General features: G+C 40.6%; 1 protein-coding gene across 3 annotated transcripts in view; it reads left to right on the top strand.

Annotated features, from left to right (window-relative positions):
• Nucleotides 1–17,357, top strand: part of THOC2 (THO complex subunit 2) — a 133,177-nt gene that overhangs the window by 101,072 nt on the left and 14,748 nt on the right. The window contains exons 34-35 of one of the 3 annotated variants that reach the window (XM_083159319.1): nt 14,139–14,303; nt 16,297–16,402. In XM_083159319.1, coding sequence (XP_083015445.1) covers nt 14,139–14,303; nt 16,297–16,402 — 271 coding nt within the window. Of the gene's footprint in view, nt 1–14,138; nt 14,304–16,296; nt 16,403–17,357 lie in introns of those variants that run through there. The other 2 variants (XM_083159320.1, XR_014460709.1) reach the window with 2 other exon arrangements.

The following is a 17,357-nucleotide window of genomic DNA, read 5'->3' as shown; positions in this document are numbered from 1 at the left end:
TAAACTCACTGGGGATCAGTACCGGATAAAACCTTACCAACGCATTTCATCTTACGACTACTTCTGTAGGGGTGGATCAGTGACCGGGTGTATGAATACAGAATAAATTATTTAAGGTAATGGCAGACCTGCACCAAATCTTGATATAGTAGCCTGAAGCGTCACCAAAGGCAATCTTTATTTTCCCGATGTGTGAGGTCTTCCGTTCTCTTGAATGATTGATTTTTTGGTTTATACATTTTGTCATTGGTTACTGTGAATAGACTCTCTTGAACACTGATTTACGAAATGTGTGTTTGAAATGCAGTATAAATATTGATTGTATGATTTATACAATGTTTGCAGTCCTTGTTGTGGTGCCCAAATAGTGCAGTAATCTAAGACTGCAATTGGGACAGCGACTCCTGTGGCCCAGGCTACATACAGAGCTGTGCATCTCCTTCTCCCCCTCGGATTACCCTCATTAGCTGCACTTGGCACATTATAGGTCGTATTCAATGCGGCCTGCGGGTAGTTAAGCGGCGAGGATCACGAAAACAAGTGACCCTCGCCGTTTAACCCCTGTGCTGGCGGCTCACCGTATTCAACGTGTCGGGGGAATCCTCGCTGTCAGAGGACGGCGAAGATTCCCCCAAATAGCGAGGCTTGCAGCTAATGCAGGGAGCCCACTGCATTTAGCCGCAAAAACCTAGCACTGCTCACTGTCACAGCTCGCAAAAACCATTGAATACACCCCTATGTCTGTGTTGCTAATGAAGGGACTCTGAAACAGCTCTATACTGCGCTGAATGCACAGGAGATGGGGGATTTAGGTGCTGCTTAGCCTTGCACTATATGCAGCCTGAGCAGCAGCAGCCCCTGCCTCAGTTGCAGGGCCAGAAAGCATGGGAGGTTAGTACCCAGGTGGCATGAAGGGGGTAGGGGGGCTGATGTGCAAAGTGGCCATATTGGGGGTTGGGGAGTGAAATAGAGGGCCCTGCAGTACTGTGCAGAAACAAAGAGCAGGGACAGTTCTATGATCAGATGTCCTGATTTTAGAAATAATGGTGATATATTTACTTTATAGAACACATTTAATTGATTTGTGTTTCCCGGCGTTTGGTATGAAATCTGAATGAATAAGCAAGGATGCAAATAGCAACACATTTATAGAGTTGCACACTAATTAAAACCTAGCAGAGAGCTAATGCATCTTTAGTCCACATTTTTAATCTGGATCAGGTAACATTAAGGCAGTTCTTTAACTTCAGTACCTCTAATTTGTAGTGGCTACTTTTAATTTTTCATTTATGCCCAGTTGAATTTGTCACGTTATTAAAAAGCTGACTTTGTACAAGGCTTAATTATTAACCCTTTGACTGCCACGTGAATTTGTCAAAGTCTGTGTGAAAATTGACAAGCAAACATTTTTAGTCATCATAATGACCTGTTACGTTTACCTTTGGAAATATAATCTTTTTTTCACAAAACATTAGTTAACAATACAACACAACACAACATGTGAGTGACACTTACATTTTTTGCCGATATTTTGCACAAATGTCACAGTGATGTTGGTACTCAAACTGTTAAACCATTAATAAATCATTATGAATGAAAGCTCCAATTAGTTATTATTTAGTGTATGAGGCAATTAAATTTAAAAGTGATAGCCACTCATGGCCACAAACCTTTTCTGTATTAGGATAATATATTCCTATATAAGTAGCATACAAGATGACACAAGTTTTTCAGTGGTGACATTTCTTTACAGTTCTTTGAAATAAAATGTTTTCGTACCACACCCCATTACAGATATCTGAATTGGCACCCACGTATTTGGGAAAGTATTTAATTCAGATCACTTCTAAGTCAAAATACTTGATCTAATTGTAGGAGCTTTTGTGAGCTCATTAGCCATAACTCTTTGTATGAATATACTCAATTACAGATCTAATCTTGAATGCTGTGCGTTGTTGTCTTCTCCCAATAACCACGATGACAGGCAGCATAGAGGTAAAAGAGTGCACAGTGGATTTTGTTTTAGGTATTCACCCTTCCATTGATGCACATGTTACTGTGCTCCATGAAGCACCCATCTATATACATCAGGCTTGTCCAACCTGCGGCCCTCCAGATGTGCTAAAACTACACATCCCAGCATGCATTGCCATCATTCTAGCATTCCCTAATAGCCAAATTGTGGCAAGGCATGCTGGGATGTGTAGTTTTAGCACATCTGGAGGTCCGCAGGTTGGACAAGCCTGCTATACATGCATCCGGAATGTATGCACAGCGCTTACTTTTTCCACACTCTGGCCTTTAATCAGATCTGGTTGCAGTACAAATTTGTTTGGAAAATGGGCAAAACCATGTGCACTGCAGGTGGGGCAGATGTAAACTGTGCAGAGAGTTAGATTTGTGTGAGTTATTTTGTTTCTGTGCAGGGTAAATACTGGCTGCATTATTTTTACACTGCAATTTAGATTTCAGTTTCAACACACCCCACCCAAATGTAACTCTCTATGCACGTTACATCTGCTCCACCTGCAGTGCACATGGTTTTGCCCATTTTCCAAACAAATTTGTACTGCGATCAGATCTGAAAAATGGCCTTTGTTAGGTTACAGCCTTATTCCAAATGGAATACATAAATGTTTCCCTTTTTCTTGTGATTGGAACATTTTTCTGCTGCAAAACCAAGGAAAGGTTGTCCAACTGGTCACACCAATCAGGTGTCTGAGCCATTCTTTTAGAGAAAGTACTAGTCAATTAGCTCATGACTTTGCGCATGCCCTGTGTGCGAGCGGCCAGTATTCAGATGGCAGTGCGAGTTGTGGTCTAAATTAGACATGGAGCACTGCAAACTTTGCAGTGCTGCGTGTCAACCAGAATAAGGTACATCGATTCACCAATCTCCTGTATAAAGGGACATCTCTGTTTGCAAAATATTTCAACTACATGACACAAATAGTTGTGGAGAAAGATTTTATCTCCATGTCAAGGACAGAGTGCAAGGTTTTTTTCGGCAGATTAGTGATGGGAGAAGAAGAAAAAAAAAAGAGGCCTCTTATCAGTCAGATTATTTTTTGTATCTACCGCTTACTGCCTCCTTGGTCAAAGCAGAATCCCTTAAGTTCACAATGACTATCATCAGGACCTGTCTACCCTAACATTAGGGGGCAGGATTTCTCAACATGCACACTTGGGGACACATCCGGTTAAAGTTTTGGTGGGTTTTATAGATTGTAAGAAATGGCTTCATGATAGAATTTATTTTGTGTACAAAAGACCTTCATACCCTGAGAATGCCGATATATCATCGAAGTGAGGTTAATATTAGGCTGAAGGGACCAAATAGAATCTGATCCAGAACTCTTATAATTTTATCTAAGAATGGATAATCATCTCAAAGGGATGTGGTCAGAATTCCGGCAGTCGGGTAATAGTAGACAGATCATTTATTCGGCTCTAAGGGTATTTAGCTTAGGGGACAAGCGATAACGTTGGGGTTAGGCTGCATGTAGGGGTAAAATACTTACCAGAAGCAGTCTGCATTCTCAGCATTAGGATTTCGATTGCCGGGATTTCATACTCAAACAATAGAGGATGAATTGGGAAAATTTGCTTATGAAAATCTAATGGAACTTAAAATGTTCCACCTGCATGACAGAAGACTATTGATAGAATTTCTGAACCGTAGGCATGTGATTCTGGGAAAATGATTTTTAAATCGGTAAGTTTTAATGGGTACTGATAAATATTTGGCTTTCACTGAGTGGATATATTTGAAACTTGTTAAATGGCTGAATACCAAGATACTTCTCTTGCTACAAAATCATTGTGATTTTAAGAGTAGATGCGTTTCATTCAAATGGAGGTCATTGGCTAATTTAATTCCAGCTTTCGCATGCATAGTAAAATGCACAAAGAGAAGTAATATCACAACTTAATTTTTGGCCCAGTGTCTTTGTCTCTTGGTATCTTGAAAGATGCATCTGCATGAGAGTTCATTCAGATGTATTGCTTTATTTTCCAATAATTTAAGCTATATTTCCAAATCAGACTCTTCTTGGTGGACTGGAGCGTAAAATTTAAAGCAGCGCTAGCATTCGGTGTAAAGCACACAATCCCCTTAGGGGGTCAGTCCTACGGTGTGTGTGTGTGTGTTTCTCACACCATCAGTCAGTGCGGCAACAATTGCAGTTTACAACGGCCCAAACTTGATCAAAACTGCACATAGCCTCATAGGTTTGCTGAAGTCAGGTGGATAGCATGCGAAGAGTGGTGCGAGATGTGGTTGTAACACAGCGGCTGCGTAGAACTAGTTTGGTTGACCACTAAATATTAGTGGCACTTTAAATTTTCCAACCTGCCGAAACGGCCACCAATTTGTAAATCTAGCCGTTATTTTACATATACAGCAGTATATATATAGTCTTGCAGGTTACACCAAAACTGCTCAGGACGGAAGGGTATTGTAGTCGGTGACGGTCACATGCAAACAAGTAAAGAAAGAACTCCATAGTGAATTGCAGAATTTGGAGAGGTTTATTTTATGTTGCAAATACAAAAAGAATACAACTGAAGTTATTACCCACATTCTTGTTTTGTCCTTGTACTCAAGGTATAAGTGCCATCACAAAGCATTTTCTTGGGGACAAAGCAGTGAAGATTTTGGCCTTCGATCAGGTGATGTCTGGCACTGTGTGAAGTTTAACTGTCGTGTGACAAATTTAGTTTTTCCTAATTGTTTATTACTTCTGATAAAAGGTTGCAGAGGTACAGTCACTGTGGTGCAGAGAAACCAAAATCCTACTTTTAGACATTGTAACAGTATTTTATGTAAACCATGAGATTGTTTTACAAATCTTTGATCTTCAGCAGGTGAATAAAAAGGAGAACAAATGGCAATTACTAGATCCTGTGAGTTCTATCACTGTAAAATGATATAGGGCTGAGAGTCGTAGGGATAAAAAAATAATTGTTTCCAAAGTCCTCTCATAAAGGTCATGCCAACTTCGAGTGGCACTTGAATTTCGCAGCATTATTGTTCATTCTAGCACCTGCTATCTTTAAAAAGCCATGCAGTTCCTCTTCCCTGCATGGGGTGTCGCTGTCTGCTGTAGTGCTTTTAGCACATTGTGGTCTGTATATCATCACTGATATGCAAACCAGACCTGTGTTAAAAACCCCACAGCAGACAGCGACACCCCAGGCAGGGAACAGGAACTGCATGGGTTTTCTAAGATAGCAGTGCTAGAATGAACACTAACCATGCAGCATGAGATGCCCAATATGAGTGAGCCTCAAGGACCCATGATAATCTGCTGATGTATTTTTTTTTTTTGCTAAAAATGTTTTTTTTTTTAAGTTGTGTTCACACTATACAATAATCGTAAATGATATGCATGATGAGCATTATGATAACAATATCATTGTGCATATTGTTGAGTGTGTACGCACTTTGGGGGTGATTTTTGGGTGACGCGCAAAGCTGCGAAATTCGCAGCTTTGAGTGTCAACTATGCACTGTCCGAACGTACGCCCGCCCCTGCTCATATGCCGAATTTCCCCGAACCCATGCAAATGGATGTTTATCATATTTGCAGCCTTGTGCGCGGGGACAAAATCGTTTGATGGTTGCCGACCATCAAATGATTTTGAAAGCGATTGCAGATCTAAGACCCCTCTCTGTCTTAGATCTGCAAGCACCCTGAGCGGGAAGCAGGCGGGCAGCTAACATCTGTCCCACCTTTTTGTAGCTGTAACAGCTTCCCTTTTTCTTGGAAGTTGCTGGGGAAATTTGTGCCCATTTATTGGACACGAAGGCCTGGCTCGCAGTCTCATCTCAAATGTGTTTGGGGTTGCAGACAAGGCTTTGTGTGGATCAGTGATATTCTTCCACAGCGAGCTCCACAAACCATGGGTGAGATGAAATGCTGCCTGAGTTTGACAGCACTGCGGGATGTCTGCCAAAATCAGAAGTGTGGTTAAGCATTAAAATTGACCATAACTGGATATAAGAGACCTAGCCCAAAAACGGGTGTGGTATAATACTCCGACAGTCGGGATTCCGACAGTCATTAGTCAGACGTCGGAATCCCGACTGCACAGCGTGGGGAGCGCAATGAAGCCCCTTGCGGGCTCGCTGCGCTCGCCACACTGCGGGCACAGTGGCGAGCTGCGCTCGCCACCTATTTTATTCTCCCTCTATGGGGGTCGTGGACCCCCATTAGGGAGCAGTCGGGATTCCGACTGTTGGAATCCCGACTGTCGGGGAGCCGTCCGGCACCCCCCAAAAACAGCCCCATACCATTATCCCTTATTCACCAAACTTCACAGTTGGCACAATGCAGTCAGACCAGTAACATTCTCCCAGCTTCTGCCAAACCCAGACTCTGCCATCTGACTGCCAAATAGAGAAGTGTGATTAGTCACTCTACAGAACATGTGTCCACAGTCCAATGTCTGTGTTATTTAAACCACCCCATCTGAGGCTTGGCATTGGACTTGGTGATGTGAGGCTTGCTTTGCAGCTGCTCTGTCTTGGAAACCCATTCTGTTAAGCTCCTGCTGCATCGTTTGTGTACTTACATTAATGCCAGTGGAACTTTTCAGCAGAGTGTTGCCAACTTTAATGCACCTTTAGTAGTCATTTACCTGGCTCTGTGATTTTGTGTTCCCCCACTTTATGGCTGATCTGCTGCTATTCCTAATGCTTTCGCTTCCTTATAATAGCGCTTGCAGTTGATAGTGGCATATCCAGCAGGGATGAAATTTCATGGTCAGTCTTAGCGCAAAGGTGGCATCCTATCAAAGAACCAATCTTGAAGTGACAGGTCTTTTGAGCACACTGCGTGGCTAGGTGCTTGATTTTATACACCTGTAGCAACGGGTCTGAATGAAACACCTGAATTAACCGGTATGGCCACATACTTTTTTCCACATAGTGTATATTCAGCTAGGCTCATTCCTTACAATAAAATACTAAGCAAGCAATAATGCCTGTATAATCCACTTCACCACAGATATGTGTATAGTTGTGCCCTATCTGCAGATATGTGTATAGTTGTGCCCTTTGCTGTGCTGCATACTACAGCATGCAGCACACTACAGCAATGCAGTAATCCTAAAAACAGAAGCTGTTCTGGGCAATGTGTTACAGCCCAGCGTTTTATCCTCGAGATACCAAGGTGCTTAAAGCCTTAAAGAACTCTATGGATGGGAAGACATGTCCTACAGTAAATGTATTTTGTTGTACATTAACAAGCAGCTACTGGCAAAAGCCAGGAGATGCAGGACCTGCTGAATTATTATTTCTTTATTTACAGTTTCTTTATGTAGCGCAGCAGATTCCGTTGCGTTTTACAATGGTAGACAGTGATAAAGCAAACTGGGTAACAGACAGACAGACTTGGAGGTAGGAGGGCCCTGCTGCAAGCTTACAATCTATAGGGATATAGGAGGGAAACACAAGGACAGGCATCAGTAATAGCATAGCTGTCCCACCAAGTTAGAAGTCCAGAAGGGAAGCTAATAATACATAAGTGCCTCAGAGGGTTATGCATGTTGAATTTAAATATGATAGACTTGCCTGAAGAGGTGAGTTTTCAGGGAACGCTTGAAAGTTTGGAGGCTAGTGGAGAGTCTTACTGTGCGTGGAAGGGCATTCCATATGATGGGAGCAGCCCTATGAAAGTCCTGTAATAGTGAATGGGAGCTAGTGATCCGTGCAGAAGAGAGACCCAGATCTTGTGCAGAGCGGAGTGTTCGAGATGGGAGATATTTTGTTATAAGTAGAGAGATATATGCTGGTGCAGTATGGTTAATAGCTTTATATGCTAGTAGAAGTATTTCATATTGAATACGGTAAGATACAGGTAACCAATGGAGGGACTGGCAGAGCGGAACAGCAGGCGATGAGCGTCTTGCAAGGAAGATCAGCCTAGCAGAAGCATTTAAAATGGATTGTAGTGGTGAGAGTCTGTTCTTGGGAAGACCAATTAGGAGATTATTGCAATAATCAATGCGGGATATAATGAGTGCATGAATAAGAGATTTAGTAGTGTCTTGTGTGAGATACGGTCGTATTTTGGATATGTTTTTTTAGATGCATGTAACATGATTTGGAGACCAGATTGAATGTGGGGAAGAAAGGACAGGTCCGAGTCGAGGATGAGCCCTAAGCAATGAGCTTGTGGGGTAGGGTAGATTGTCGAGTTGTCAACAGGGATGGAGATTTTAGAATGGTATATAAGATGGGAATATAAGTAATTCTGTTTTGGAAATATTGAGTTTGAGTTGGCGAGAAGACATCCAAGATAAGATGGCAGAGAGGCATTCAGATACTCAGCCCAAAACCACTGGTGACAACTCTGGGGTTGCTATATGCGGATGATACTCAAATCTATCTAAGTGATACTGAAATTCGAAACAGCTGATTAGTTTGCCAAGAGCGGAAGTACAGATTGAGAAAAGCAGAGGACCTAAGACTGAGCCTTGCGGAACTCCGACTGACAGAGGTAGAAGAGGAAGTAGTCAGAGAAACGAACACTGAAAAAGCGATCAGATAGGTAAGATTTTAACCAGGAAAGGGCTGTATCATTAAGACCTAGGGAGTGTAGTGTTTGTAAAAGAAGAGTGTGATCCACAGTGTCAAATGCAGCAGAAAGATCTAAAAGAATAAGTAGTGAGTAATGGCTTTTAGACTTAGCAGTTACCAGATCATTCGCCACTTTAGTCAGTGCTGTCTCAGTGGAGTGTTGAGAGTGAAAGCCTGACTGAAGTGGGTCTAATAGGGTGTGAGAGTTAAGAAAGTGTGTGAGGCCAAAGTAGACAAGTCTCTCTAGTAGCTTGGAGAGACATGGGAGCTGAGCGATAGGACACTAGTTAGAGAGAGAGAGTTAGGGTCAGAATTGTGTTTTTTCAGAATGGGAGTAATCACTGCATGTTTAAGCAGAGATGGAAAAGTACCAGTAGCAAGAGAGAGATTGCAGCTTTTAGTTAAGGTTGAAATAAGCACAGTAGATAGATTTTTAATGACTTGTGCAGGTATAGGATCAAGAGGAAAGGTAGTAGAGTAGGAGGATAAGAAGAGTGCAGATACTTCCTTTTCATTTGTGGGCTCAAATGAAGAGAAAGTGCCAGAGGGTTCAGGTGGGGAAGAAAGAGGGTTAGAGGTTGTGGAAGAGCATACCATTTCATCTTGGATGTTATCAATCTTGTCCTTAAAGTATGAGGCAAGTTTTTGTGCACTGATGGTAGCTGGTGGGGGAGGAGGGGGAGGGTACATTAGAGACTTAAATATGTTAAAAAGTCGCTTAGGGTTGGTGGCATGAGAAGAGATGAGAGATTGGTAATAATGTATGTTTGTTTGGCAGTGTCTAAAGCATTGCAGTAGGAGTGGTAGCTAGTCTTATATGTGAGGAATTAGATGGATCCACAGTTCCTATGATAAAAGCTAGCACTAATGTGTGTGTGCACAAGTACATGTGGTAGGAAATACAGATTAAAATCTCCACTAGGGCACATACTGATGTTGGTTCCAATATGATATTATCTGTAAAGCACTGCAGAATGTGTGTGTGTGTGTGTGTGTGTGTGTGTGTGTGTGTGTGCTAATTAAATAACTGGTAATAGTTGATCAGTTTCCATACCAAAACTGGAGCCTGTTATTGTGGACCTATGATAACTGCAATTGAACACTAAAGAACAGGTCTTGTGCTCTGTTATGTTTCAGATGTTAACCACAACAAATGTTGCTAAAAGTAAGAGTGTGTACACACGGTTCGATGTTCTGTGCGATCCGATGTACGATTCGATGTTTTGTCCGATTTTTACTTTTCCCTTTTTTTTTTTTTCCTCTACTCCTTAAGATATGCCTTAAGATATGCTTAAGATTTTGACTTTTTACCATACAATTTGCTATGTAATTTCCTATTTGATTTACTATGCGATTTCCTATGTGCCTTAAGATTTGCTTAAAATTTTGACTAAGCGATTTTGACTTAACAACAGGATGACTGACAGGGCCCTGGAAATCGTATAGCACATCGCATCTTAAGCATATCGCAAGGCACATACGATGCATGCGATATGCTTGCGATTTGTGCTAGATAGAGTGTGCTGCCCACTCTATCTCCCCTCCGATCTCTCCTTAAACGGGAGCGCGCATCGGGCTAGGAAGCCCTTACAATGCATACAATCAGTATGCGATATGTATGCGATATGGCTTCCGATGTTGACGATATCGTCAACATCGGAAGCCATATCGAACCGTGTGTACACACTATAATACAGATGTGTCTTCATACATCTTTGCTGCAGTCCTAGCAAACAGTTCTTCTTGGCACACCACATTGCATGCAAATATTCTAGCATTATGCATATTTTTGAGTTTTAATCACAATGTGACTAGGATACACAAGGAGACTGTGATGAATTATTTGATATGAGAGATATCTGTGTGACACTGTGAGGGAATTCAATCCCGGGTTCCGACTGTTGGCACGTCACGACAGTCGGGACCCTGGCCTGTTTTAATTTTACTCGCCTGTTATGTGGCAGGCGTGATTCAGTGTCTGCAGATCTGCGAAAAGGGGGCGTGTCTGTGGAAACCGCCGTGGATTGTCCAGACACAGCCATGATCTTGATAATCCCTCAGCAAAATGGGACTGTCTGCTTTTTTAAGGAGAAAAGAGGGGGGTCGACTGCGCTAAAATGGGTTTACAAAAAAAACATTTTATAGCATATAATTCTTAAAAAGAATGGTCAGGTGTATAGTGAAAAGGGAGTTACAATTTATTAAAATAGACACAATTGTACATATAAAAACAACAAATGACTAAAATAAATATATAGTCACCCTTGGATTTGCGACTGTCCAGTCCACTGGATTTTTTGTGGAAAAAAGGACTCCAGCAATTTATGAAGAAGGATGGTTTTACATCGAATGCATCCGAAACCATCCTCCTTCATTTGTTGTTTTTATATGTACAATTGTATCTATTTTAATAAATTGTAACTCCCTTTTCACTATACACCTGACCATTCTTTTTAAGAATTATATGCTATTAAATGTTTTTTTTTTGTAAACCCATTTTAGCGCAGTCGACCCCCCTCTTTTCTCCTTGTATATTGTATTGGGGCTGACTACCCCTTTTTCTAGACTGCTGCTTCTTAGCCAAGCTACTCACACTAAGCGCCTTCTTTGGATACTTGTATATCCTTTTTTCCTCTGTCTGCTTTTTAAAGTTTGGTCCGTTCTACCGAGCTGCCACTTCAATGCTGTTGGAAAATACTGCGTTGAATAGGGGACCGCTGCTATTTCCCAAGTCTGATATAGCAACGTGGGATTGAATACCCCCTGTGTCTCTGAATTTGTAGTCACAGTTTTTTCTTCCAATACCAGTTCTGCTCCATATATCTAATGAATCAGCACAGTCTTCTTGTGAGTCCTAGTTGCATTATGATGCAAATAAGACGCGATTTCAGCAGATAAAATAGACGTATAGAGTCTGGATGGAAGAGGACACATCTGTACCATTCTCGGGGGGAGACAGTTCTTCTGTCTTAGTTTCTAGCAACTGTACTGGTTAATTTGTCTTTATTCCTCACCATAACCATTATATTTGTTAAACTTAACTAAACATCAAGCCCTTTTCTTTCACTGACTATAGGATTTGTTGGTCCTTTTACAGCATGCTGTGAAAGGGAATATTGCACCATTGGAATCCTATATTCTGTTGATAAGATGACTGCATCCAGTTTTTGAGTCTCCATAGATGGTAGAAAAAGTGATATGTAGGGTTAGTGTTTTTGTCATCATCGTACATATATACAGGGCCTGATTCTGGTTACTCACAATGCAGCGGTATTTTGCTTTGCTTTCAATGTAACGCCACCCACCAGGCATGCGAATGCCCACCCCTCACTGCACGCTGAATGTCCCCACTGCAACACTGCAAATGGATGTTTTGCATAAACATCCATTCGCCGGCTTGTGTGAGGGCCCAAAATCACTCAATGGTCACCGACCATGGAATGATTTCGAACATGCTCAGTCTCTGCTGACTTAAATCTGCAGCACCCAGCTTCGATAACTGGGCGGGCAACTGACGTCCAGTTACGTCAGCCGCCTCCCTCTGGAAGCCAGGTGGCTGCTCCCGTTCACATGGTAACGCCCAGTGTTTTCGTGGGTATGCCCAGGAAATGCAGGGCGTTTGCATGTGAATGCCTCCTCCACTCCCTCCTGGTGCGAGTGCCATGGAGACTATGCAAGTCTACAAAGATGCCTGCACATGCACATAAGCAGGCTTTCACCGTCAGTCCCCGGTATCACTTCAGTTACAATGCATGTATTTATTAGACTAGATCACTTTGTAATTTATTTTTATAGACTGTTAGCAGTCCTACTGCATTTCCTGACATTTAAAATAATCAGATTGTTCACAGGCAACACATTAGGGTACTTGTGTAGTTTCACGGCGCCAGCATGGCGCCGTGCATCTGAGTCCCCTTGCGGGGCTCGCTTTGCTCGCCCACGCTGCGGGCTCGGTGGCTCGCTACGCTCGCCACACTATTTAAAATCAACTCCATGCCAACATGGATAGTGGGGGTATGAACTATCCATGTTTACATGGAGTTAAGTTACTTTTTTTAACATAGTTTGTGGCGAGCGTAGAACCCATGCTGGCGCCGTGAAACTACACAAGTACCAACATTAGCTTTCAGGACACGTGTTTTATTGTACAGCCAGTTGGCATATTGTATTCAGCAGAACTACAATGTGTTCAAACGGTTTACATGTTTGCTATAGATGTTCAGCATTTCGTTCATAAAACACCATGGCATTTTAAAGTCTGTTATTACTGTATACAGTTAACATAATTATTCTGAAAGTCTCTTGCGATCTATAAAAGTAAAATACACTAGTTTTAAGGCAGTTCTGCATGGTCTCCTGTTGAATACACAAGTGATTGACAACAAGGGAAACAACTTAAAGATGGGGATCTAAAAATATATATACTATGGCTATTGCAACAAGGCATTTACAACCTTTACAACCTTTTTTTAATCAACCATGTGTAGATATATCCAAGACGTACAAAAACATTGAGAGCAGACATTTTATCAAGTTGCATAGCCTATATTTAATATAGGAATCATTTTAATTTTGAATAATGGCGATTTGAAATGTATAAGTTCATTATTGAAGATTATACTTTTCTACATGTATAATTACCCTGCGGAAAAGACAACATATTATTACTTGGTATCCTCTGCTGTTTCTCTTTTATGCTTGAATACTACATTGTGGTCAGCCCTATTGCCTGCAAATGGTGCAAGTTGCTGTTGCCGCGGAGCTTCAACGCTGGCAACGGCACCGGAGCTAGCACCCTTCGCGTGCTGATTTCTACCGAAGCACCTGGTTGACCATGTTGCCCCAGAAACATTGAGTATCAGTTTATTAAGTTTTCAGGATTGTTTTAGAACTTTCAGTATTATTAAAGTGTTATTTAGAAAGATTTGTAATGCCATAGCAATGTACGTGTGTATTTTTCCGTTTATCAACATTGTTCTGGCTGAAGAAATGATATTTCAAGCGATTTTTATCACTAACATAATAACTTGGGTTAGGAATAGTTTCCATAGTACAGGTTGAGTATCTCTTATCCAATTTTTTCTTAAAACCATAGTCTCCAAAATGTACTTTTATTTTTTCTATTTATTTTTTGTTGTTAAAAACCTACTGGGTACATCTGTACCTGGCACTACTGGGGAAATAATATATAACTGGCACTAAATATGTGTAAGGACATTCGATGCTTGGCATTCAAATTCAGTCTCTGAGATAGTATATAAACTTTGTTTCTTGTTTTAAAACCTTGTGTCATGCACAAACTAAAAATATTTGTGTATTACATGTGTTTGATGTGTTTTATACATCATAAATGCAAGATACCTCATTCAAATATAACAATATTCCAATAATCCTTTATATAAAATTCTTCTGGTCCCAAGCGTTTTAGATAAGGGATACTCAACCTGTATTTTAATATAAGCAGCACACTTCACCCTGGTATTTTGAATGTTTGTGCATTATTACTTGAATGTCAATTATAGACCTTCTCACAATGTTCTTATCACACAAATAGGTTTTAGTGGAATGGGCACCACAACAGCACTACACTAGCCACACTACCCCACCAATAGCCAAGAGCAAAGAGAGAGAGGTAGAGAAGAAAGAAATGGACAAATCAAGAGAGCGTTCACGGGAAAGAGAAAAAAAGGAGGAAAAAGAAAGAAAAGAGAGGAAAAGGGTTTGTGCTACATTTTGTCTAATGTATTACACTGGTTATTCAGTTAGCCCTTTATGACCCATTGCATGTTTCTGGGGTATCCCAGTGTTGACACTAAATAATGTAGACCAATGAGGCCCTTAGTAACCTCCCCCAAATTTTGTTTCAGGTACACAAAGGTACGATATAGCTCATGCATAGCTCATTTTCATACATATGTAAATAACAATTGGGATTTGAGCGTCCACCATCCTCACAATACAGCAATACATTTTTAATGATGCCCATTTAAATGAGCAAGGGGTCATAAAGGGTCAAGAGACTCAGCCTGCTTATAGTATACAAATCTACTACTATTGGGATATTTCCCTTTTAATCATACATGATAAATAAAACCTAAACATACAATCACAGGAAAGAAAAATAGAAAACTGTAAATAAATATGGATATCTTTATGGCAATATAGATGGCTTTGTATACTCATTTGAGGCATACAGAGGCTTTTAAATGATGATCAATTACCGCAGGTTATTCGTAAATTGCTCGAATGACAAGGAGATGCCCATAGTCTCACGCAGTGCATGGGTTTTTATGCAGTTTAGCTGGAATTTCCCAAATTAAATTGCAGTGTATATGTACCTGCTTTTCAACATATATCTCAGTTCTGCAGGACACAGCTGGGGCGCCTCCTGGTGCTCTTGTTGCTATATTCGCATACCTCATGGAGAGATAAAGATTTTCAAACGGGTCTCCCATCTTATTAAGCGTTTCTCCGCCTCTGTGGGTGCTCAGCGGCTTCCTCATAATTTACGAATAATCTGCAGTAATTAAACGTCATTCAAAAGCCTCTGTATACCTCAAATGAGTATTCCAAGCAATCTACAGTATATTGCTATAATAGATATCCATATTTCTTTATGGTTTTCTTTTTTTCTTTCTTATGATTGTATGTCTGTTTTATTTATGAATTTTTCGCAAATTAATTTTCTTATGTATGATTAAAAGGGAAATATCCCAAAAGTAATAAGATTGTTGCTAATTGTTTAAGCAGCAGTTCATTCATATAATGGAGTAATCCACTATATTATGGGTATTCTGGGATAAATGAGGTTTTACCATTGCTTCACAAGGTGAAGCTGCAGCACAATCATTTCAGTTATTTATTTATATGAAAAAGTTTTTCTGAAATAATTTCTATTGCCATCAGATCCAGACCAGTGCTTAGGATATTATTTTTGTGTGCGTATGATTCCTCTAGTATACATTGTCACACTGCATGAGCACAGCACCGTCCTTAACGTCACTAATATATTGACAGATCAGTTTCTTTGAGTCAGTGTTTATTATCATTATTGATATTATTATTACTGGTCCTGAGTAATATAGGACTCTCGCAAAACCAGGTCTTCAGAAGAGATCTTTATCGTACCATAAAACATGATCATAGGTGCATACACGCTCTTGCGGTGTCTCATAAACAGGTTGGGAACTACAAGAGCGGAGCAACAGTTGTATTAGTTTGTACTCAGTATAAGCATCATGAAAAAAAGAAAAAGCCAATGCGCCAAGTCCTAGTACACATTTTAGGATGGTGGGACACATATCCATATATCAATACTTTTATATAGACTTTGAGAACAATAAAGCTGCATTGTTTTACTACATTTGTTTTAAATGGGGTTGTCATCAAGTTCTTTATACACTTTGGTGAATTAAGGAACCCAGGATTTCTTACTTTAATACTCTTTTGGTCCTAAATGAAAGCATTTTACAAGCTGTGACTGGATGGAAATAGTTTTTGTTGCTGGTATAAAAGCCAAAGAAATACAGTATTGTCTACTAAGTAGTAACATAACCGCAACATATGATCCCAGTTTTCATTACTATGTAACACTGGCTATGGCTGAGAATTTACGCCTTTGGTTTTTTAGCTCCCTGAGACTAGAGTGTACATAATCTATGTGTTGTATCATTTTAATACAGAAAATTGAACAATTTGACACTTTATTTTAGGTTATGCTTCCAAATGATTATCTTCTTATTTTACCAAAGGATCACTCTAACAATGAACGTGAAGTGCCCCAAGAGACTAAGAGACGTAAAGAGGAAAATGGAACAAGTGAGTGCACACTATATTGAGTCCTATTTTGTACTAATAAAATGTCTCTATTTTGTTTGGTTTTCTGTATTTGCACATTGATCATATTTTAATTTATTTTGTCAGATAAATACCTATAAAGGGCTGGAATAGTAACTAAACTAAAAAAGGAGCACTGTATACGGCTTGTGGGTGACATTTACAATAGGTGCATCCATACCTTATACAGTAGGTGCATAAATACCTTAAACTTGTCTCACGTGAGTCCAGAGCTGCAGAAATGACCAGGAAATTGGTGTTAACACTGAATTCCCAGGGACCTGCAATTGCGCATTCGGGCTCTCTCATGGTTCAGCTCTACAAGAGAGGTGGCACTGCGCTGTTTGACAGACCAAGTTACTGTAACTCTGCATACAGCTTTACTGGAGCAGGCACTTAAATAGTTAAACTGCTGAGCCTATGTTGGAGGTGAGATGGTATAGAAGCATCACCCTCTATAGCAGGGCTGGGCAACACCGGCCCTCCAGATGTTAGTAAACTACACAACCCAGGATGCTTTGCATTCGTTTTGCTATGTGGCCATGCTGAAACTGATGCAAGGCATGCTGGGATGTGTAGTTCATCAACATCTGGAGGGCCGGTGTTGCCCAGCCCTGCTCTATAGCCTCCCACCTCAGACAAAAGCTTTGTTTAGTGAATTCACACCCTTGATTCTAGACTATTTTTGGATGAAAGGTACCGATTTACCATTTTGCCAGAGTGGTCTCCGCCCTCTTATCTTCCTAAAGTCAGTAGTGTCCCCCAGTTAGTTTCAAGAGTGATTTATTTTGAGTACAGCATTTTGGTGTGGTTGGTTGTTCAATCAATAAGGATGTGGTAGAAAATAATGGTAAACCTTCAAAAAAAAGAGGCTCCTGACTAAATATTTTATAGATTCAAGAAATGTTTTGATTACAATCCTGAACCACATTACCAC

The sequence above is a fragment of the Crinia signifera genome, chromosome 9, assembly GCF_055691185.1.
Source record: "Crinia signifera chromosome 9, ASM5569118v1, whole genome shotgun sequence".
Taxonomy (NCBI): Eukaryota; Metazoa; Chordata; class Amphibia; order Anura; family Myobatrachidae; genus Crinia; species Crinia signifera.
This window is presented reverse-complemented; position numbering and strand designations above follow the sequence as displayed.